Source organism: Arachis duranensis, chromosome 4 (assembly GCF_000817695.3).
Source record: "Arachis duranensis cultivar V14167 chromosome 4, aradu.V14167.gnm2.J7QH, whole genome shotgun sequence".
Lineage (NCBI taxonomy): Eukaryota > Viridiplantae > Streptophyta > Magnoliopsida > Fabales > Fabaceae > Arachis > Arachis duranensis.
Genome location: NC_029775.3, coordinates 116,818,537 through 116,841,564, shown reverse-complemented (window position 1 = coordinate 116,841,564; position 23,028 = coordinate 116,818,537). Strand labels below are relative to the sequence as shown.

Here is a 23,028-nt window from a genome sequence, read left to right as displayed (position 1 = left end):
TATCCCATTTTAAAATAGTGGACAAATTTATAGGTACAGTTGAGATTCTCTTATTGTACAAATTGGATCGGAATTCAAGGATGAAGGCTCTATCAAGTCGGATAGATTGTCGAAGGAGACATGGACTCTTGTGTCTAGTAGATTGGACTTTATTCAATTTGAGTTTGATTTCAATTATGGATTAAGGTATGAGCACCCTTTATTCTATATATTATATACATCCAATTAAATGGTTATTAACCTCTTACTTTGTCATTTGTCACTTTATAAGTATAGTTCTCATCATCATTTTGGATGATTTTTCTCTCCACCAAAATTAGTTATTATTTGTTCATAAATACGTGAGTTGTTTAATTTATTTTTAATGTGTATTTTATATTACAATATATATTTTATATTAGTAATTAATTTTATTAATAATACTTAAAATATTCTTTAAAATTTCGAAAACAAATCAAATAGTCTCTTATTTTTATGAGTGACCATATAAATCCCTCAAATTTATTCTCGTGGATTTCTATTGAAATGTTATGTTAACACTTAATAGGTTCAATTTGAGTAAACAATTTAATTAAATTCTTTTTAAAAAAATAATTTAAACAATAAATACTTATATTAAAAGTAATTTATAAATAAGTTATTTTGTATTTGATTTTTTAGTTGTAAAAGTGTTTATTTTAAGAGAAGAGTGATAAAATGCTTTTTATTGTGAGAGAAGTCATTTTTTTTAATTTCTTTATAAGCATTAAAATAACTTCTTAAAAACTGTAATTTAATTTTAAAAATTGTGCCAAACATTAATACTATACCTTTTTATAAGTTAAAATTAAAAAAAAAATAACTTATGAATTTATCCAAACGGGCCCATAATCTAAATCAACATTGCACTATAGAAATTTGGGTTTGAAACTAAAGGAGATTTATGAAAATAATTTTAAAAGACATTTTTTAATCATTTGATATAAAAGTGAAAGACTATTTTAATTCGTGTTTGGAAAACTAAAAACTGATTTAAGCATTATTCCTCTCTTTCTCTCTATTCTTTACCAAATAATAAAGTTGTAAAATTAAGTAAAATAGCTATTTAAGTTCAACCAAGTTAATTAAACGTGTTTCACATGTACGCGTCCTCTTTTTCTTCTTCTTTTTCATACGCTTCTTCTTATATCATTTTTGTTGTTTTTTCTTCTTCTCTTTCTCTTATATTTCTCTTTTGTTATTGTCACTGTTGTTATCACTACCATCACCAACCTCTTTCTCTTTCTCCTCTTTCTTCTTTTCTCATTTGAATATTTTCTCTCTCTTTCTTTAGTAATCCAAAAGAATATCACTCAATAATTGATGATGTACAATATTTGAACTTAACTCGCCCTGATTTAGCCTTTGCCGTTAATAGAATGGTGCAGTTAATGCATCATCGCTCTCTTCATCATTGGAAATGTATTAAGCGCATTTTTTGTTATCTCAAAAGTATTCTTGATCATGGTCTATTGTTCACTAAATCTACTAATTTTCGTCTTATATCCTTCGCAGATGCTAACTGGGGTGGCAATATTAATGACGTGAGAGCATCATGAGCTTCCTCTGTGTTTATTTTAGTGACAATCTCATATTATGGAGAAACAATGAATAGACAAAAGTTAACAGAAGTAGTATGAAGACAGAATATCAAGCAGTTTGTGCTGTTGAAATTGAAATTTATGTCTCTTCAGTAGCTGCTAGCAGAGCTCTATATTCTTTAAATTATTTCTCCTACCATCTACTGGGACGATCAGTTAGTGTCTCCTAATAGACAACTCCGTTCTTTACGTTGCAAGCATCTGGAACTTGATTTGTATTTTCTTTGTGACCTTATCAATCAAAAAATTTCCGTCCTTTATTCACGTTGCAAGCATCTAGAACTTGATTTGCATTTTCTTTGTGACCTTATCAATCAAAAAATTTTCGTGGGGGATTTAATCAGGGAAACTAGTTAGTTAGTGTTGGGCCAATCGTGGGGAGCTCTTGACCACTGGAGAGATTTTGGGGAGGAATCAAGTGAGATAACATAAGATGAGAAAACACCACATCCAACTCAAAACCTTAATGTAGTAAGTTAATGGGTCTCTCATCTTATAAACTCTTCACTCTTTCTTGCTTTCTTTGATGTTGGACTAACTTCATACACTCCTCAGACTTGCAACATTAACAATCTCCCCCACAAGTGTGAACCTCCACATCAAACACCAACTCCCTTAGCTCCTCCACCACATATAAGTATTCGTCCATCACACCACCGCAAAAAACCACGGGACACGCCGTCCAAATCACCTTTGTTGGAAAGACTTTGGATACTTCACCTTAAATACTCCTTAAAACCACTAGACCGATTAATTATCGACTCTGATACCACTTGTTGTTGGGCCAACCGTGGGGAACTTTTGATCACCGGGGAGACTTCGGGGAGGAATCAAGCGAGAGAATATAAGATGAGAAGACACCATGTCCAACTCAAAACCTTAAGGTAGTAAGTTAATGGGCCTCTTTCTGGCTCCTCTGCCACGAGCCCAACATTTTTTCTCTCCTTTGTGAGGCCCAAGCCTAACATTTTAAGGATGTTTCTTTGTATCCATTATGTCACAATCCTAATAAGATTTTGGGGTCTTTTGAGAGTGAGAGTGTAGCCACAAAAGAGAGAAAGAAGAGGAAAAATAAAATTTCTATTTTTATGCAAAGCAGTAAATTTCAAATGGCAATTTCTCATTTGTTCACCGTTGGATCGGTTTGAAATTTAAACTGTGTGTTCCTATCATCTTGATCTTCATTTTTGTTGGTGGAGATGTTGATTGGAGATTTGTAGTGAGAGAAATTGGCTTTGCAAGGGAGAAATTAGGTTTTTCATTTTTACACAGAGCAGCAATCTTTGAACGGCAGTTTCTCATTCTTTCACCGTTGGATCGACATGAAATTTGGACTGTAGATTCTTCACATCTTGTTATTCATTCTGAATTGTGGTGATTTTAATTGGAGCTCTTCAGAGGGAGAAATTTTCTTCGACAGCAGCTCTATTTTTTTTGTACTTTTCATCTTCTTGCTTCTCATTTGTAAGCTTTGGTGCTTTGATGATTTTGTTGGTTATATGCATGTTTTTTTGCTTTGTTTGAAACTCTCTTGTACCTCATTTGATTACAGTGGAGCTATTTCATTGGTCTGGATGACTCGTGATTTTTACCTCTCACATTGAGGGGGTTTTCCACGTTAAAATCTCGGTGTGTTCTTGTTATTGCTTTACTTGCTATATTTGCTTGTTATAGTTATTGCCATATTGTGTTGTGAATATTTTTATATTATTCTTGTGTTGGATATTTATGTTGTTTCCACTACTAGACTCTTTCAATTAGTTATGAGAGTTAGTTATTATGTTGTGCACTCTCTAATGGCTCCTATGTTATCTATACTACTATATATGTGCTAGTCTAAAACTCCCATAACATAGAACTGCATAATGATCAATGCAGTAATTTTAGTTTTCTTCGTTTATAAGTTTCCTTTTCTATTCTTCTTTCATTCGTTACTTTTCTAAATAGCTTCTCTTTTTCATTTTTATTCTAGAGTTCCTGAAACTCTCATAGCATTCATCCTTTTCTCAAAATTCCCGGTCCAGCAACAACTGAACCCACATCGAGAAATATAAGCTGGAACAAAAATCACATCAAGGTTCCTTTATTTTTTATTTGAATCACAACTACCATACAAGTCGCAGAAACTCCAAAAGACGGAACTTTTTATATATGAATTTAAGTTCAATAAAATAAATTAAATTTTTTTAACGAATTTGTGCAACTCAGGATAAGATGGCAAAGAATACAACTTGGAGAGTTGGTGATAGATCTTAAATTAGATTTTGGAAGCACAACTGAATGTCAATTATTGGGAGACTTGACTAACATGCAATTAAGATAATTACTCATAATGATAGCTATACAAATTTAATGGATTTTCTTGCTTTTTTAGGTGATTGGGATGAAAAGAAACTGCAAAAATAACTCTTGAAACAAGTGGTGGACAGCATTTTAGTCATATCTCTGTCCTCTCTATGAAAGAACTCTAATCGTGTTGTTTGGCACTCTCTGCCGATAGAATGTTTAACCTAAAAATAGTTTATAACACTATTCTTGAGGAGCAAGTACTTTTTAATAGGGTGTTCAAGTTGGCATGGAGTTGGTGCAATCCAGAAAGAATTAGATCCTTCTTTTAGTTAGTTGCCCACGAAACTATTTTAACTAACATGAAAAAGAGAATATGGCATTTGTCAACTAATTCTAATTGTCCAAGATGTGGTGACGTTGAAGAATTAACCATGCACGTGCTCAGAGATTGTACTCTAACTAAAGAGACATTGAGACTTTTACTTTCTCAAAATAGTGATCCATAATTCTTCCACTTATCTTTTTGGAATTGGCTCATTATTAGTAACTTGACAAAAGATAGAGAATGGGTAATAGTTTTGATGTTACAATCTCATCTCTTTGGTATAACAACAATAAATAGGTCTTTAAAGAAGTTTATTCACATCCAATAACTATCTATGAGTTGGTTAAAATAAGAACACAGGAGATTTTTAATGTAATGAAGAAATTCAAAATTACAAATAAGAGCCCAAAGTGTCTTATTAAATGGATATCTTCTCAAGAGTAATTTATTAAGTTCAACACAGATGGATCCTTTTATGCATATAACAATAATACAACATGTGGAGGCTTGTTCCGAAATCATTCGGGTAGGTTCATCTCGATTTTTTTTGCAATTTTGGAAGTTGTTCAATTATGCATACAAAATTATGGGATATTATTAAAGGGTTTCAGATAATTATCATTAAAGGGATGCAACATGTTGTGTTGAGTCTCATTCACTTATGGTTATAAAGTTTTGTAAAGAAGGATGTCCTTCCACTCATCCTTGCGGTACTTTGATGGAAGACATTAAAAATTTGCCGAGAAGAATTTATAATGTGAGCAGGGATGGATCCAGTAATCTAAGAATGGAAGAGTCGAAAATTAAAATCTTGTATGATCAAATACAATGCTATATATTTAATAATAGATATAATTATAACTAATTTTTTAATTAAAAAAATTAATAAATATTTGTCAAATAAAAGAATTATCTCAATTTTTATAAATTTTTAATAATTTTTTATAGTTTTACATCTAATAAAATATTGTAAAAAAAATTTAATTAAATAAAAAATACAAATAATATAAATATATGTAGAGAAATTTAAACCCTAATACATAAAAAATAGTAACTTTTTTTACTATTACTACACTATTAAATTTTACTTTATACAATACATCTATTATAATAATATATGAGCTTTTAAAATTTGTTGGGGGTCCAAGGCCACTATTTGCTCTCCTTAAGTTTGTCCCTGAATGTGAGATGGAGCCATTCGCTCAGAGAAGCCAATTATGCAGCAAACCATCTAGCAAAGAAGGGGCAATAATTTCTCTTTGGATTACATACTTTAGACTCTTCTCCTTTTGATCTTATGTCAACGTTATCTATGAAAGTCATGGAGCATGGAACCACAAATAAAATAGATTCTCACACGCAAAATTCACTCTCTCATAAATATTCTGTATAATTTTACTGATGTGATACACTATCAAATTTGTAGTACCCTCTATAACACTAGAAACACACTCAAATAATTCTCCTCTTCGAAATGAAATAGTACTGAGCTTTGCTTTATACAACACGCAGATCACGTGTTGTATCGCCAACCAATCAGAATGTGACACGTCTATATCACACCCCACATGAGTCAGCACTCAGCACGCTCTCTACATGTTGTAGACTTGTAGTTGTCTAAGTGACACATCTATTAATCTGTAAATACACCAAATGCTCCTATTTTTATTAAAAATACTAATATTTTTTTATATGGACAAAAAATGAGCCATTTTATTAGGATTATTTTTTTATATAAAAAAATATTGGTATTTTTGTTGGAAATAAAAGTATTTGGTATAATTACAAATGAGTAAATTTTTTAGGTTAGAAGTCAACACGTGGTAACATTTTGGCCAAGAGGCTTGCTACACATACAAGTCTTTTTGACTTACAAGTTTTACAAGTTGCTACACATTAGAGTCTTTTAATGCGTTATTTAGTTTCCAAAGCGCTACACTCACCGTGAATTATGAACGACTCCTCTTCCTCTTCCTCTTCCTCTTCCTCTTCCTCTTCCTCTTCTTCACTCACCGTGAATTATGAACAACTCATCTTCCTCTTCTTCTTCTTCTTCTTCTTCTTCACTCACCGTGGATTATGAACAACTCATCTTCCTCTTCCTCTTCCTCTTCCTCTTCTTCTCATTCTTCTTCTTCTTCCTTCTCCTCCATGTATTTCTTCGTTATTCTCTTTGCCTTTTCATTAGTTGTTTTATTTGCGTTTATTACTGGTATTCTTGCTTCGTTTCTTTTTCGATTTTCATGGTTTCTGAAATCAAGTTTTGAAATCGTTTTGAAGATAATGGAACTTCAGAAATACACCCAAACGATTATAGAAAATACACCCAAACGATATTTCTTCGTTATTCTCTTTGCCTTTTCATTAGTTGTTTTACTTGCATTTATTACTGGTATTCTTGCTTCTTTTTTTTTTTATTTTCATGGTTTCTGAAATCAAACTTTGAAATCGTTTTGAAAATAATAGAACTTCAGAAATACACCCAAACGATTATAGAAAATACACCCAAACGATATTTCTTCGTTATTCTCTTTGCCTTTTCATTAGTTGTTTTACTCGTTTATTACTGGTATTCTTACTTCTTTTTTTTCGATTTTCATGGTTTCTGAAATTAAGCTTTGAAATCGTTTTGAAAATAATGAAACTTCAGAAATACACCCAAACGATTACAGAAATACACCCAAAGGACACTTTATGCATAATTCAGAACTCTTTCTCTTTCTCCTCCTCATATTCTGCCGCTTCTTCTTCTTCAAAAATGATTTTAGAGGTTGATATCAAAAAATAATGGAAATCAAGAATAACGAAAAAAGAAAACAAAGAGAAAAGCACGTAAATGAAGAAAGAGAAAGAGAAGGCAAAAAACAAAAGAAAAGAAGAAGAAGAAGAGGAGGAAGAGGAAGAAGGATGTGCAGCAAGAAGAAGAAGACGGTGCAGTGAAATTGTGCAGTAACGGTTGAAGAAGGAGAAAGAGAAAGTAAGAAACGAAAGAAAAGAAGAAGAAGAAGAAGAGGAAGAAGAACGTGCAGTAACGTTCAAGCGCGTTAATATAATAACTTGTAAAGACTTGTATAAAAAAATGCTTGTATATGGAGAATTCCTCTTTAGCCAATACACAGAAAATGTGTTGGACACGTGACAACATCTTAACTAACACGTGGAGAATATGTTGAATAATTTTCACAATATTATTTAAATGTCAATATTCAACTAAAACACTATCTTTATTTTTATATTAAAAATAATTTCTGTTTTATTATACTACCAATTTTTTTTTTATTTAAAATAAACACATGACATGGACCTTTTATTTGGCGGAGAAATTGGGCCCGCGATATCTTAAACACGAATCCACGTGTCTTATTCCAGAAAGGATGAAATACTCGGCGAGTGTTGACGTCATTTTCACGACGAACTCAACTGTGAAAGAGAGAGTCAAGAACCCTTCCAGAATTTGGAATGTGATGGAACCTCCCCGAATGCTCCACACTCACTCCAACTCTCTTCTTTTTCTCTTTTAATTCCTCTTTTCTTCTCCTCACTGCGCAAGCAACGTTAAAGTTCTCATCTTCTTTAATCAATTAATTCTCTCACTCTTCACTCTTCATTTCAGCTCCCACTAACTGCTAACTAACACTCTCTTTTTTTCTACCCATGGCTTCTACGACGTCGTTTCCGGGTCTCTCTTCACTTTCCCACTCTGTTCCAATTTCATGCAGCAGGAACCACCGTGCTCTTCTTTCTAATCCCCGCTACTCCTCCCTTGCTTTCCCTTCAAAGCCCTTCAACCTTCTGAGATCGCTTCCCATCACCAAAAGGAACCATTTTGCAAATGGGTTTCGGACAACAACTCACAGAAATCCCCAACGTTTCTCTGTTCGCTGTGAAGCTTCAAGTGGAAGGGTAACATTTCATATTTACTTCAAATTTCATTCAATTTCAGTCTATAACCTTGCAATTGATTGTAATGGAGCTACTCCTGTAGCTAATTATAGTAATATAACTAACTAACCAACTAACCTAGCTCAACAAACTAATCACGTGGGTGATTTTCTCAGCTTCTTTGCAATCTAAATTAATGTGGAATCTTGGTTATATCTTGTTTTTTTTAATGGTATTTGGGATTTGGTACTTTGGTTGAAGCTTGTGGGATGCAGGGGATGATGTTTTTGGCTTTTATGTAATGGCAGATTACGCAGCAAGAGTTCACCGAAATGGCGTGGCAGGCGATAGTTTCCTCGCCGGAGGTGGCAAAGGAGAACAAGCATCAGATTGTGGAGACTGAGCACTTGATGAAGGCTTTGTTGGAGCAAAAGAATGGTCTTGCTCGCAGGATTTTTTCCAAGGCTGGAGTTGATAACACTCGGCTTCTAGAAGCTACTGACAAGTACATTCAGAGGCAACCCAAGGTAATTGACTAAAGTAGAGCAAGTTTGAACTATAATATGATAGCTTGTATTGTTGCATTTTGTTGGCTGGTTAATTGCTATTCATTAGAGGATAAGATAGTTGTTCATTGTTTATGGCTCTGTCATCTGAATACTGGGAATTTAGTTGTTTAACCTGTGTCAAAATATGTTAGGTTCTAGGGGAATCAGCTGGTTCAATGTTGGGGCGTGATTTGGAGGCATTGATTCAGAGAGCCAGAGACTACAAGAAAGAATATGGGGATTCATTTGTTTCAGTTGAACACTTCCTTCTTGGTTTTACCCAAGATCAACGTTTCGGGAAGCAGTTATTTAGGGATTTCCAAATATCGCAGCAGACGCTAAAATCTGCAATAGAGTCTGTTAGGGGACGCCAGTCAGTTATTGACCAAGGTAATGCTATTTTCCATTTGTCTTTTACATATAACAAATGCTAATGTACAATTTATGTCTCTCTAAGGTGTTAGGATCTATACGTTACATACCCTTGTCAGCATTTCATCTTGGTCGAGCATAATTTTTTATTTGTTGTAGATCCGGAGGGGAAGTATGAAGCCTTGGAAAAATATGGGAAAGATTTGACAGCAATGGCTAAAGCGGGAAAACTTGACCCAGTCATAGGAAGAGATGACGAAATACGTCGGTGCATCCAGATTCTCTCCAGGAGGACAAAGAACAATCCTGTGCTAATTGGTGAGCCTGGTGTAGGAAAGACTGCAATTTCTGAAGGGTGAGTGCTTAGGTCCCATCTTTGCTGTCACTTTGGCTGGAAAATGAATTATATTTAATGTGTTGCTATATTTGCAGGCCTTCATTTTATTGTCCAGCATAGTTCATAAATACTGGCAATGGAACCTGTGAATCAGGTTGAAAATGACATAATTTTATTTAAACTTATGATGGTATATATTCATTGATAAAATTAAAAAAATAAATTAAACTTGATTGTAAGTTCACAATACTTATGAAAATACTTCTTAAAAATAGGGAGTGTGTTACTGTGTTTGAGAGGTTGGCATCCATGATTGATTCAAGTAATTCTGTTCTCACTTTGATCTTGGTCTGGATATTCTTGTTAGTATTACTTACTACCTTCTGCATATTGACCTAACCCTTCCTTGGTAACAGGCTTGCTCAGAGAATTGTGCAAGGAGATGTTCCTCAGGCTTTAATGAACCGTAGGGTATGTGTGTTATCCATATTCTGGGGCTATTCTTGAGAGTCAGTAAGATCGGGAAGGAAAGGAACCGAACAATGCATTTATGTTTCTAATTCCGTTTAAAATGTTGATGTCAATATGTCATAATCACTATTGTATCCTCTACCATTATTGGGTTTAATTCACTTTTAAAAGGAACATGAACGCCAATCCTCCTCGTTTAAGTTTGCATAATTTCTTGGAGTTGTAAAGTTATTTTATTCGCTTTTCTTGTTTCAGCTTATATCACTTGATATGGGTGCACTTATTGCTGGAGCAAAGTACCGGGGAGAATTTGAGGACAGGCTAAAAGCTGTCCTTAAAGAAGTAACAGAATCTGAGGGTCAGACAATCCTTTTTATTGATGAGATCCACACAGTTGTTGGGGCAGGTAATAAGCTTCAACTTTCCTCTTTTAGATAGCTGATTTTTAGGTATGCTTAAAGCTGCTTGAAAGGTCTATAGTAGACTCCTAATTGCAAATTGTGTTATCTTCCAAGACTTTTTAGATTAGTGGAGGTTATGATATTAGATGATGTTCTCTTCCCAATATATTACTTATATTCCCAGTTTATGCCAAGGGGTGTAAATTTGAAATTAACATGTAGACGTTGGATTTGATTGCAATTTTAATCCATCATATCATAGGTGCCACAAATGGTGCTATGGATGCTGGTAATCTTTTAAAGCCTATGCTTGGTCGGGGAGAGCTGCGATGTATTGGCGCTACAACATTAGATGAGTATCGCAAGTATATTGAGAAGGACCCAGCTCGATATATCAGTGGAAGATTTTTGCCTGACAAAGGTAATAATAGTCTATGCATTCCCCAAAGATTAGTTTTATATGAGCAATATATGCTTCTGGCTTATCCTCTTTTTATTACACTTCTAAGTCAATTTTCTTTTCTGGCATCAATGATGCTTATAATGTATAAGATGCTCACTCCTAGCTACTGCCAAATTGCAGCTATTGATCTGGTTGATGAAGCTGCTGCCAAACTGAAAATGGAAATTACTTCTAAACCTACTGCACTTGATGAGATCAACCGATCAGTCTTGAAACTAGAGATGGAGCGACTCTCTCTAACAAATGATACAGATAAGGCCTCAAGAGACAGGCTAAATCGTCTTGAGACAGAGCTCTCTCTTTTGAAAGAGAAACAGGCTGAGCTCACTGAACAGTGGGAGCATGAAAAGTCAGTAATGACTCGAATTCAATCAATCAAAGAAGAGGTGTGTTATTTTTAAGTGTTGTCTCTCTTGTTTAAAATAGATTGATGAAATGTATGTGAAATTTTTGTACTTGTGTATATATCAACTTAAATAACATGTGCTAGTAAACAAGTGGAGTTGGTGATTATAATTGAATATAAATCTAATCATGTAAAAGATTACTTTTTTGTAATTGAACATCAATAGCAGATACTCATCGTTGGTTAATCTAAATATGCAGATAGACAGGGTGAATCTTGAGATCCAACAGGCTGAGAGGGAGTATGATCTTAACCGTGCTGCTGAATTAAAGTATGGCAGTCTGAACTCCTTGCAACGGCAACTGGAAACTGCAGAGAAGGAGTTGGATGAATACATGAGCTCCGGCCAGTCTATGCTGAGGGAGGAAGTTACAGGAAATGATATTGCCGAAATTGTAAGCAAGTGGACAGGTATACCTGTTTCAAAACTACAACAATCAGAGAGGGAGAAGTTGTTGTATTTGGAAGATGTGCTCCATAAGCGTGTGGTTGGTCAAGACCCTGCTGTTAGGGCAGTAGCCGAGGCAATCCAACGGTCAAGAGCAGGTCTTTCGGATCCTCATCGTCCAATCGCTAGCTTCATGTTTATGGGACCAACGGGTGTGGGAAAGACGGAGCTGGCTAAGACACTTGCTTCCTACTTATTCAACACAGAAGAAGCACTTGTAAGAATAGATATGAGTGAGTACATGGAAAAGCATGCAGTTTCAAGATTGATTGGAGCTCCACCTGGATATGTTGGGTATGAAGAGGGAGGTCAACTTACTGAGACGGTTCGCCGCAGACCTTATGCTGTTATTCTGTTTGACGAGATTGAGAAGGCACATGCGGATGTTTTCAACGTATTCCTTCAAATCTTGGATGATGGAAGAGTGACCGACTCGCAGGGCCGCACAGTGAGTTTTACCAACACAGTTATCATTATGACCTCAAATGTTGGATCCCAATACATCATCAACGCTGATGATGAGACCGAGTCGAAAGAATTGACTTATGAAACCATAAAGCAGCGCGTAATGGATGCAGCAAGAGCTGTTTTCCGTCCTGAGTTCATGAACAGAGTTGATGAGTATATTGTTTTCCAGCCTCTAGACCGCGAGCAAATTAGTAGCATTGTGAGGTTACAGGTAATTTAACTACCAAGTAAATTCTCAGCTACACTTGAAAATTTCTCTCATGTCCAAATTAATTGATGATTCTCATCAGGATTAGTGTGCTTGATCAGTCTAGGATTGATGCTAACTACATTCTTGAATGTTAAAATTTGAAGTTTCATGTTACAGTTGACGGTCTAACACAATTTTCCTCTTGTCAATTACAGTTGGAGCGCGTGCAGCAGAGAATTTCGGACAAGAAGATGAAAATCAAGGTGACAGATGCTGCTATTGAACTTCTTGGAAGTCTAGGGTATGATCCAAACTATGGTGCAAGGCCAGTAAAGCGAGTAATTCAGCAGAATGTAGAGAATGAACTTGCCAAGGGCATTCTTAGAGGAGAATTCAAGGATGAAGACACAATCTTAATAGACACAGAAGTCACAGCATTTTCCAACGGCCAACTTCCCCAACAAAAGCTTACTTTTAGGAAGATTGAACCTGATTCAGCAGAACCTTCCACTCAAGACAGCTTGGAAGCTTTTCCACAGACATCTTGAAAGGCTTTATAGTTTCCTTATTGTATCACATGCTAAGTGTCATATAAATTTGAGTGTATATTGGTTTTGTTAAACCGATTGAATAATGATCCTGGTATAGTTTGCATCAAACATATAGTAACAAAATTGCTTAGTGACCAATGATCAATACAAATACCACACTTCATAATTCACATTTGTCTCTCAAAAGTATTGTAAATATTGTCTAATAACATATCTACTGTGAGATTAGTAAATTAACCCATCATAATTCATGATGTTAACGGTGCTAAATATGAACAAGGCTTAGTTTGTTTTTAAGCTGTGAACTTGGATGTTAAATCACAGTTTTGATCACAAATTTTCCCGACTGCAGAACTCCGTTACACAATAATCAGCTTTACTTTTAATCCCGTTCTTTTGTCAACATATTCATTTTCTGAGATGTGTTCTTTCTTATCCTCTTTATTTGTTACACTTTCTAATATATCTTTTAATTAATAACAACAACAAAAAGTTTTAGCTCACTAGATGAGATTGACATATCTTTAATTAATAAATAAATAAAATATATTTTTTATCTTTAAAATTAATCAAATTTTTTAAAATTATTTTTAAATTTTAATTTGTTTCAATTTTGTCCTCAATATTTTCGAAAATGTTTTTCTCTTACCTCAAATTGTCCCTCTTCAAACCCTCTTACCTACTTAGAAATATTTTTGAAAATATTGACAAACTTAGATAATTTAAGAATGTACCAACAAATAAAAAGAAATGGAAGGAGCATTTAGGAAAGTAGATTAGGTTTGTACTTTTCAGTCTAAACTAATTTTAACTCGATAAAAGTCTACAAAACTAGTGAAACTCAACATTTTGTGGCGATTCTGATAACATGCTAATGAATCCTCGTGGTATACTGAGAAAGTGTTACATCAACAAAATCTCACTTGATACATGGTATATCACATAGTTAGCAGTAACAACCATCCATGCCAAAATCCATGAGAAATGTTGGTTAGCAGCATCATGGTCCTTCCTCGGAAATGCTGGCATGATTTGATACACCACAACCTAAAGCTCAAAGCTAAATGGTAATGGTGCACTTGAAGAGAAATCTGACACAGAAATTCAACCTTCTTGTCAAGACTTGCTGCCAATCTGTTCAAAGACAACGAGAGATGCTATGAGCAATATAGCAGTTATCACATATACCTTCAAGAATGGATAAGACTGTATAACTATAAAAATTTGTTTATTAATATTGACCAATACTATCAGACCTTATACGGTATAGCAAAAAGGTCTAATTAGTGCAAGGAAATCCTTCAAATTCAATCATCAAAGTCAGCACTAAACATGATAATGATCCAAATAAAAATAAAATTTAACAAACAAGCATACTTCTAAAGCACCAAATAGCATGATAATTGAGCCAAAAGTGAGGCCAAGTTCTAGCATTGGAAGAGAAACAACAAAATCTTGGGTGAGGATGTGCTAATAATACAAATAACAAATTGTATTTAGGGATTATATGTTGAAATGAGGATGCCACTATCCAACTAAATCTTCCATAGTATCCTTTTATATCATGAAGAACTCATGGACATATATATGTAAACATAAATAAGCAGAGAGAAAGTACCTAAGAATCAGTTAACTACTCCTCTGATGAGGATACCTCTTCTGAATCAGACAATGGTAACAAGGTGCATGTCCCAAGCATGTGGCCGTTGAGACACACATAATACTCAACACCATCTTCATAGGAACCCAACCAGGAACTAGCACTATGAGGGATCATTCTGGCCTGCCGCATGTTCCACAACTTCGCCTTGCAATAAATGCAAACTTGTGTAGGATGGAGTTCTGCAGCCTTGTTAATAAGCATCTTTCTGACCTTGGAAGTTCCGAATGACTTAAACACGCCACGGAAAAATCCTATATTTTTATCTTCACCTTGGTCTGGATGCTCACAAGGATAGGACACATACAGAACATCGCTTCTGCATCGTCTCAAAAGAAAGCTCTTCCCTGAAGTTCTAGAAAACCGAGTCTGATAAACAAAGTGACCGGGGATACCAATTTGACCGAACAAGGTACCATGTGTGCATCCTGTACAGTATATAAGCAGCTTTCCTAGGGCCCTCCAATTCCCATCAACAATGTGGCTCACACCGGATTGCAGATCACGGATCATCCTCGGAGCCCTCGTTCGACAAAACTCTTTCCATAGAACTCTCTTGGCAAGATCATCAAACCATTTGCACACACATGAAAAAGTTGCAATTAGCTTGGGATTCCAATTCAAATTATGAAACAATAAGAATATCACATCTTCACTTATATGCCCTTTAGTGCATTGGCAGCTAGCCGAGTGTATGCATCGGTACTGCTTATTGAGGATCATTTTTTCATCACCTGGCAAGAAAAATTCTTAATAAATTATTACAAGTTATAACAACTCTTTGTTGAAAAACTTTATGGTATCAAATATCAACGAATATGAGAAAGCTTACACACCAAGTTACTTCACGGAATCAAGGAAATATCAACTAATGAAACCAATACCGAACGATGCTAAACCCCTAACTTGAAAACGGAATATTCTAGAACGTCCATCCATGAACTATTCAAGAGAGAAATTTGGTACAACCAAAACTTAATGTATAGCATTCAGTTTTGTATATTTTCTCACCCCAACAATTATTCATGGATGGAGGAGTACTACATTTTCTCAAGTTCTCAACCAAACACATGAAAGAAGCCAAGAAAGGATCACAGAAACTTCAACACAGTTCCTCTTAGAGACAAAACAAAAGCGAATTCCTACTACAATTCAGGAAAAATTAGAGATTTCCAAAACCCTTCAAGCCCCAGATGAAGAAAAATATACCCAAAACCCAAGCATTGAACTTAAGAGAGGAATTGGTGACAGCAACTTCAAAAATATCAAAAAGATAAAAACTTGAATCATAAAAGAAAAGAATTCCCGTCACCTCAGTTCAATTCACCCTGCTTTCAGCATAGCCTCCAAACCTTAGAAAACCAGAAAAAACCCACCACCGGAACCATTCGGAAAAGAACACAAAGCTAAGAAAAACACCAAAGATCAACACACATAAATATAAGAACTTCGAAGGAAGAAGAAGCAAGTTAGTTGAGTAACTCACCTAACAGCAGGGTCAATTTGGTCAAACAAAAACTTCATAGAAGAATTAAATAAAGGTAACAAGGTAGTTACTTTCAAATGCAGAGAGAAAGAGAGAGTTCAAAACGAAGGAGAAGATAGTTTTCTAGCTACGATTTCAATTTGCAACGATAACTGTAAATATATCCATTTTTTTCAATCATAGAGTGCACGGTGTTGGTAGAATCGCCTTAAGAAACAAGGCCCAGTTAAAAAGAGACACCTGTCCAATGACACGTCATCATGGTGATGTGGCATTGTGGATTTTGGTTCTGTGGGGTCCATTATCCATGACGTGTCATTCGTGTACCAACTGAAAGGTCATTTTCGTAAACCAAGGAGGGGGCACGTGTCGCTCTTACAGAGCGAGTCTAAATTGGTAATATAAGCGTGTGCACGTGGCGTTAGCGTAATAAGGGGAAGGTCATTTTCGTAATATGGCGTGTGCTTGAAGCACCACAACATCGTTTTTGATCCAACAGAAGAGGATAAAAAAAATAGTAATTTGTAAAAAGTTTAGATTTTTTTGTGTCGGAAGTAGGAACCAAATATTTTTGTTGGCTCAAGTAGCAACGTGGCAGCTCCAGAATGCTCCAAGTTTCAGTTCCCTTTTCCAATTTTGTGATTAAAAATATAAATATCTTTGTGTAACTGTTTTGCTTGTGTGTTTGCTTATGTCAAACACTCAAATCAAAGTAGGCTTCTGAGATATTTTCATTTTTCAAACTCTCACTCACTCCAATGACCATTATTGTGTCTAAATTTTAATGAATCTGACCAGAAAACATGTTATATGAATGCTATGAAGCAGGATCTAATCATCTAGTTTGGATATATAAAGAAAAAATCAATTGAATATTCAATCAAGAACATGAATGTGATAGAAGTCGACAAATGTTGAAAGATAAAAAAAGGTTAAAATAAAATTATATACGAAATAGTTAAAAGAGACTTTTGTATAGATAGTTATTGTAGAAATGATATATAATAAAATCAATGACAATTAATGTTTTTAATTCATATAACTGATATTATTTAGTGGAATAAGACTTTTTTTTTTGTTTGTTGTTGTTATTATTATATATAATAAAACTATGAAAGAATAAAAAAAATGAAGAGTAATATTCAGAGTGCGATAAGAGTTAAGAGTGATTTTTAAAGAGAGTGCATAGAGTGCAAAAAAAATGATTTTCAGAGAGAGTGTAGAGCGCAGTAAGAGTGTAGCAGAATACAGATAGAACTGTCGGAAAGAATGTGCAAACGGAATTATTGAAAAAAATGCAGCCAGAACGGGAAAAAGGTGCAGACGGACTGTGGGAAGAAAGCGCGGACGTAACTACTAGAAAGAAGCGCAAACGGAACTGTGAGAAGGAAGCGCAAACGGAACTACCGGTAATAAATTCATATTTATTTTTGGAAATTATAGTCATAGTGAATGATTTATTTCATGAATGGTAGTTGTTTCCTTTGAGAATAGGGAGGACCAACATTGAGGTAGGATTTTTACTTGGATGGATGTAATAGGGATTGGTTGGATCTTGAGCTAAATTATAAGATTAATTATTCATTGTGGGAGGGGATCGAAAGAGAAACATGGTGATTTCTCACCAAAATGATGATAGCTTGTATATCCTACTCAAGAATGATACCATGACTCTGATATCATAATAAAACTATAAAAGAATAAAAAAAATATGAAGAATTTTTTATTGTATGTTGTTGTTTTATATCATGGGAGAACAATGCTACCTATTTATATTAATTACTAAATTGATTTTGAATTTCAAAATAAGCTAAAAGAACCAAAATCTCTAGATGATTCTATTAGAGAAAAATAAGTATAATTAACTTAATAGATTTTATTTCTAGAAGAAAAAGATAAAATAACAAATAAAAATAAGGGTTAAGTACGATTTTGGTCTTTAAAGTGGGAGCTGAAAATTTATTTCGTCTTCGGCCTTTTTTTCGCTACAAAATGGTCCCAAAGGTTTAACTTAATTTTAAAATCGTCCTTCGAACTAAAATACTCTTCCCCTTCCCCTTCCCCTTTTCCTTCTGCTTCAAATTCAACCAGAAAAAAAAAGTAGAAGTAGCAGCAACAATGAAACAACAACAACTAGAAGCAGAAGAATAATAACAACACCAGCAATAACAATAATAAAATTAGAAGCATAAACAAAATCAGAATCAGAGTGAAACAGAAGCATAAACAGAAGCAAAAACACAAAAAAGATATGAAACAGAAGCATAAACACAAAGAAAGGCCCATGTAATCAGAAGCAAAATCAATGTAATCTGAAGCATAAACAGAAGCAAAATCGAATGACTATCTGGTGGTACACGGCAGCAAGAGCAGCTCCAATGAAAGGTCCAACCCAGAAAATTCACTACAATAAAGAAAAGGAGATATGAAATTCAGAAAGAAATGGGTGAGAAAAAAAAAGCCAAAAACGAAGAAGACATACCTGATCATTCCATGCATGCTTTCTGTTGAAGATGATGGCAGCACCAAGGCTCCTAGCTGGGTTAATCCTAGTTCCAGTGATAGGAATGGTTGCCAAGTGGACCAAGAAGACAGCAAACCCGATCAGAAGCAGCGGTGACTGGCGAGGAGCAGCGACAAACGACGACTGAGCGAGGAGGAGAAGCAGAAATCGCGAGTGGCGCACAAGCGGTGAGGACCGAACAACGAGGAGCAGCGGCGAGATTCAGCGATCGAACGACGAAGAGCAGCGGCGTCGAGGAGTAGCGACGGTGGACTCCCTTCCCCACATTCTCTTCCCCCTCTTCCTCCATTAAAAACCCACTTCCCCCAATGTGATTACCCCTTCCCCTGTTCCCCAGCCTTTAACTTGTTTTTCATTTTTTCCATTTTTTAACTAGGGGTAATTTGATAAGAAAAATTAAAATTTTGGTAAAAAAGACGATTTTAAAACTAAGTTAAACCTTTGGAAATATTTTGTATCGAAAAAAAGGTTAGGGACGAAATAAATTTTCTGTCCCTACCTTAGGGACCAAAATCGTACTTAACTCTAAAAATAAAAAAAGAATTTAATATGTTCCCGCAATCTGGTGGATAAAAGATGTCAATAATCCACAACTTGGATAAGTTCCGGAAGAAAAAAAACAAAAAAATCAGTCAACCAATAATCCTCTGAATTGCCACAAAATTTCAAGACCTTGATGAGTGATATGAGTGGCAGCATGATCACTCTGGTTATCAAAAAGAGACTCTATGATTCGAATTTGAATCTGCAACAAAATTGACTTTTGATACCGTCACAGCAGGTCAAAAATAGTTATTTCTTGCTTCCCACAAAACTAGAAAGTCTGGAGGAAAAAAAGAAATAAAAGTGAAATTGTATCCAACTCATGTTCTCTTCAGGGGTAAAGAAAAGAATGAAAAAGCATAGAGCCAAACTACGCTACCAGGGATTCCAATGCAGACTACGTTCTTCATCTAGTGACAAGATCAAACTAAAAGAATCTCTCGTAGATTCTAATAATTCTACAATGCCGTTCTCAAGCAAGAAGAAGGAAGCAAAATGTGTTTGGCTACTGTCTTAAATCTGAGGGTACAAGTCGCGGAATGAGAGAAGGGACTAACGAGGAGGAGAAAAGAATGATGAATATAACCAGAAGAAAAAGAGGCTGTTTGATGGAAAATGAAGAATATGATTTCAAAGACGATGAATTTGAAGTTGTTGATATTTTGGATAATCTCCCCAAAAACTTCTTTGAGAGGATAAATTTAGAGACTTCAAATAGTGCTGTGAATTCTAACCCCTAGTGCCGACCAAGAACGGATTTCAAAGGAGGATTCCAAAAAGACCGTTAGCTCAGTGGATTCTTGGTCTATGAAAGAAATAAAAAAACTAGTCAACCAAGAATCCTCTGAATTGTCACAAAATTTTAAGAACTTGATAAGTGATATGGGTGGCAGCAAAATCACTTTAGTTATCGAAAAGACTCTCTATAAATCGGATTTGAATCCGCAACAAAACGAACTTTTGATACCGTCACAAAAAGTAAAGAATAGTGATTTCTTGCTTCCCACAAAACTAGAAAGTTTGGGGAAAAAAAGAAAATAAAAGTGAAATTGTGTCCAAATCACATTTTCTTCATTGCTAAAGAAAAGAATGGAAAAGCATCGAGCCAAACTATGCTGCCAATGGTTCCAATGCATACTACATTCTTCATCCACCAACAAGAACAAACTAAAAGAACCTCTCGTGGATTCTGATGATTCTACAGTGCTGTTCTCAAGCAAGAAGAAGGCAGCAAATGCGTTTAGTTACTGTCTTGAATCTGAGGGTACAAGTCGCAGAATGAGAGAAAGGACTAATGAGGAGGAGAAAAGAATGATGAATATCATGAGAAGAAAAAGAGGCTGTTTGATGTTAAATGAAGAATAGAATTTCAACGATGATAAATTTGAAGGTGTTGATATTTTGGATAATCTCCTTAGAAACTTCTTAGAGAGGCTTAATTTAGAGACTTCAAATAGCACTGTGAATTCAATCCCCCAGTGCCGACCAAGAAAGGGTTTCAAAGGAGGATTCCAAGAAGACTGTTAGCTCAGTGGATTCTCGGTTTAAGTAAGAAACAAAAAAAATCAGTCAACCAAGAATCCTTTGAATTGCCACAAAATTTCAAGAACTTGATAAGTGATATGGTTGGCAGCAGAATCACTGTGGTAATCGAAAGGACTCTCCATGACTCGGATTTGAATCTGCAACAAAACAGACTTTTGATACTGTCACAGCAAGTAGTGAATAGTGGTTTCGTGCCTCCCACAAAACTAGAAAGTCTGGAGGAAAAAAGAAAATAATAGTGAAATTGTGTCCAACTCACGTTCTCTTCATTGCTAAAGAAAAGAGTGGAAAAGCATAGAGCCAAACTATACTGCCAATGGTTTCAATGCAGACTACGTTCTTCATCCAGCGACAAGAACAAACTGAAAGAACCTCTCATGGATTTTGATGATTCTACAGTGCCGTTCTCAAGCAAGAAGAAGGCAGCAAATGCGTTTAGTTACTGTCTTGAATCTGAGGTACAAGTCGCAGAATGAGAGAAAGGACTAGCGAGGAGTAGAAAAAAATGATGAATATCATGAGAAGAAAAAGAGGTTGTTTGATACATAATGAAGAATAAGATTTCAATGATAATAAATTTGAATTTGTTGATATTTTGGATAATCTCCCTATAAACTTCTTAGAGAGGCTTAATTTAGAGACTTCAAACAATACTGTGAATTCAATCCCCCAGTGCCGGCCAAGAACGGGTTTCAAAGGAGGATTCCAAGAAGACCGTTAGCTCAGTGGATTCTCGTTCTAAGAAAGAAACAAAAAACCAGTCAACCAAGAATTCTTTGAATTGCCACAAAATTTCAAGAACTTGATAAGTGAAATGGGCGGCAGCAGAATCACTCTGGTTATCGAAAAGATTCTCTATGACTCGGATTTGAATCCGCAATAAAACAGGCTTTTGATACCATCACAGCAAGCCAAGAATAGTGGTTTCGTGCCTCCCACAAAACTAGAAAGTCTGGAGGAAAAAATGGAAATAATAGTGAAATAGTGTCCAACTTACGTTCTCTTCATTGATAAAGAAAAGAATGGAAAAGCATAGAGCCAAACTACACTGCCAATGGTTCCAATGCAGACTACGTTCTTCATCTAGCAACAAGAACAAATTGAAAGAACCTCTCGTGGATTCCGATGATTCTACAGTGCCATTTTCAAGCAAGAAGAAGGCAGCAAATGCGTTTGGTTACTGTCTTGAATCTGAGGGTACAAGTTGCAGAATGAGAGAAGAAACTAACAAGGAGGAGAAAAGAATGATGAATATCAAGAGAGGAAAAAGAGGCTGTTTGATGCAAAATAAAAAATAGGATTTCAACGATGATAAATTTGAAGTTGTTGATATTTTCGATAATCTCTCTAGAAACTTCTTAGAGAGGCTTAATTTAAAGACTTCAAACAGCACTGTGAATTCAAGCCCCCAGTGCCGACCAAGAACGGGTTTCAAAGGAGGATTCCAAGAAGACCGTTAGCTCAGTGGATTCTCGGTCTAAGTAAAAAACAAAAAAACCAGTCAACCAAGAATCTTTTGAATTGCCACAAAATTTCAAGAACTTGACAAGTGATATGGGAGGCAGAAGAATCACTCTCATTATCGAAAAGACTCTCTATGACTCATATTTGAATCCGCAACAAAACGGGCTTTTTATACCGTCACAACAAGTCAAGAATAGTGATTTTTTGCTTCCCACAAAACTAGAAAGTCTGGAGAAAAAAAAGGAAATAAAAGTTAAATTGTGTCCAATTCACATTCTTCTCATTGCAAAATGTAGAACCTATGCACAATTACTCAAGAGGGGGGGTGAATTGAGTAAACCAACAACAATGAACCTTTTTGATGAATTTAAAGATAATATGCAAAAGTGTTATTGTACTAGTATTTTTCCAAGAGCTTAACTCAATTGCTAAGCATTTATAAGGAGCTTTTACTTTCCAATAGACACCAACTCAAATAAATTGATCAAGTTTTTCACCAATCGGACTTAAGCCACTCCTTAAGTACTTACGAAGCTACTTCACGATCACAATTTATTTGCTTTAACGGTAAAAGACAATAATATTGAAAAGATGAGTTTGGAGAGATGCAAACGCTATTTAGAGTGGTTCGGCACAATTCTTGTCCTACGTCCACTTTCTTTCTCAATCGCAATTGAGAAGTTCCACTATTGCCAAGCTTCAAGGTGCTCGCGCAAAACCTTTTACAATCCGAGTCCTTAGTTTCTAACACCTCACGGTATATGATCACCACTCGTATACTAACCCACTCCACTTAGAGATACCTTCTCTAAAATTTGCCTTGAGTACTTAGTATACCTCTTTGGTATCCTCACCAACTATAGTGTTTATAACTCTTGACTCAACCTTGGAGATCACACTCCAATTTACAAGGTGTACAAGAAAACAATTCTCAAAGAATTGTTGAGATGAAAAGAGTGCTCTCTAGAAGAGTGTGTGATTACAAGTTTAGCACTATTGAACCAAATGATATTGCTCTCTCAAATTGTGTATTATA

At 35.2% G+C, this 23,028-nt stretch overlaps 3 protein-coding genes across 5 annotated transcripts in view; 1 reads left to right on the top strand and 2 right to left on the bottom strand.

Annotated features, from left to right (window-relative positions):
* Positions 1-7,650: 7,650 nt before the first annotated feature.
* LOC107486672 (chaperone protein ClpB3, chloroplastic) lies at positions 7,651-13,049 on the top strand. 2 transcript variants are annotated; one of them, XM_021141155.2, is made up of 10 exons: positions 7,653-8,136; positions 8,424-8,642; positions 8,816-9,053; positions 9,195-9,390; positions 9,789-9,843; positions 10,099-10,249; positions 10,507-10,665; positions 10,828-11,093; positions 11,314-12,240; positions 12,435-13,048. In XM_021141155.2, the coding sequence occupies exons 1-10, from the start codon at positions 7,888-7,890 to the stop codon at positions 12,765-12,767; spliced, it is 2,793 nt and encodes a 930-aa protein (XP_020996814.1). In that variant the 5' UTR covers positions 7,653-7,887; the 3' UTR covers positions 12,768-13,048. The 2 variants fall into 2 exon arrangements, with proteins under 2 accessions (XP_015962714.1, XP_020996814.1); XM_016107228.3 differs by having other exon boundaries at positions 7,651-8,136; positions 10,507-11,093; positions 12,435-13,049.
* Positions 13,050-13,532: 483 nt separating this feature from the next.
* Positions 13,533-16,042, bottom strand: LOC107486673 (EID1-like F-box protein 2). Of its 2 annotated transcripts, XM_016107229.3 has the most exons (4): positions 15,917-16,042; positions 15,743-15,836; positions 14,389-15,164; positions 13,533-13,904 (listed from the first exon to the last, which is right to left on the bottom strand). In XM_016107229.3, exon 3 carries the CDS (start codon positions 15,151-15,153, stop codon positions 14,404-14,406), a length of 750 nt encoding a protein of 249 aa, XP_015962715.1. In that variant the 5' UTR covers positions 15,154-15,164; positions 15,743-15,836; positions 15,917-16,042; the 3' UTR covers positions 13,533-13,904; positions 14,389-14,403. The 2 variants fall into 2 exon arrangements, with proteins under 2 accessions (XP_015962715.1, XP_015962716.1); XM_016107230.2 differs by lacking the exon at positions 15,743-15,836 and having other exon boundaries at positions 15,917-16,035.
* Positions 16,043-19,068: 3,026 nt separating this feature from the next.
* Positions 19,069-23,028, bottom strand: part of LOC127746708 (uncharacterized) — an 11,695-nt gene continuing 7,735 nt past the window's right edge. Inside the window, exon 2 of the mRNA XM_052260720.1 lies at positions 19,069-19,185. Within this exon, the coding sequence (XP_052116680.1) occupies positions 19,069-19,185 (117 nt within the window). The remainder of the gene's footprint in view (positions 19,186-23,028) is intronic.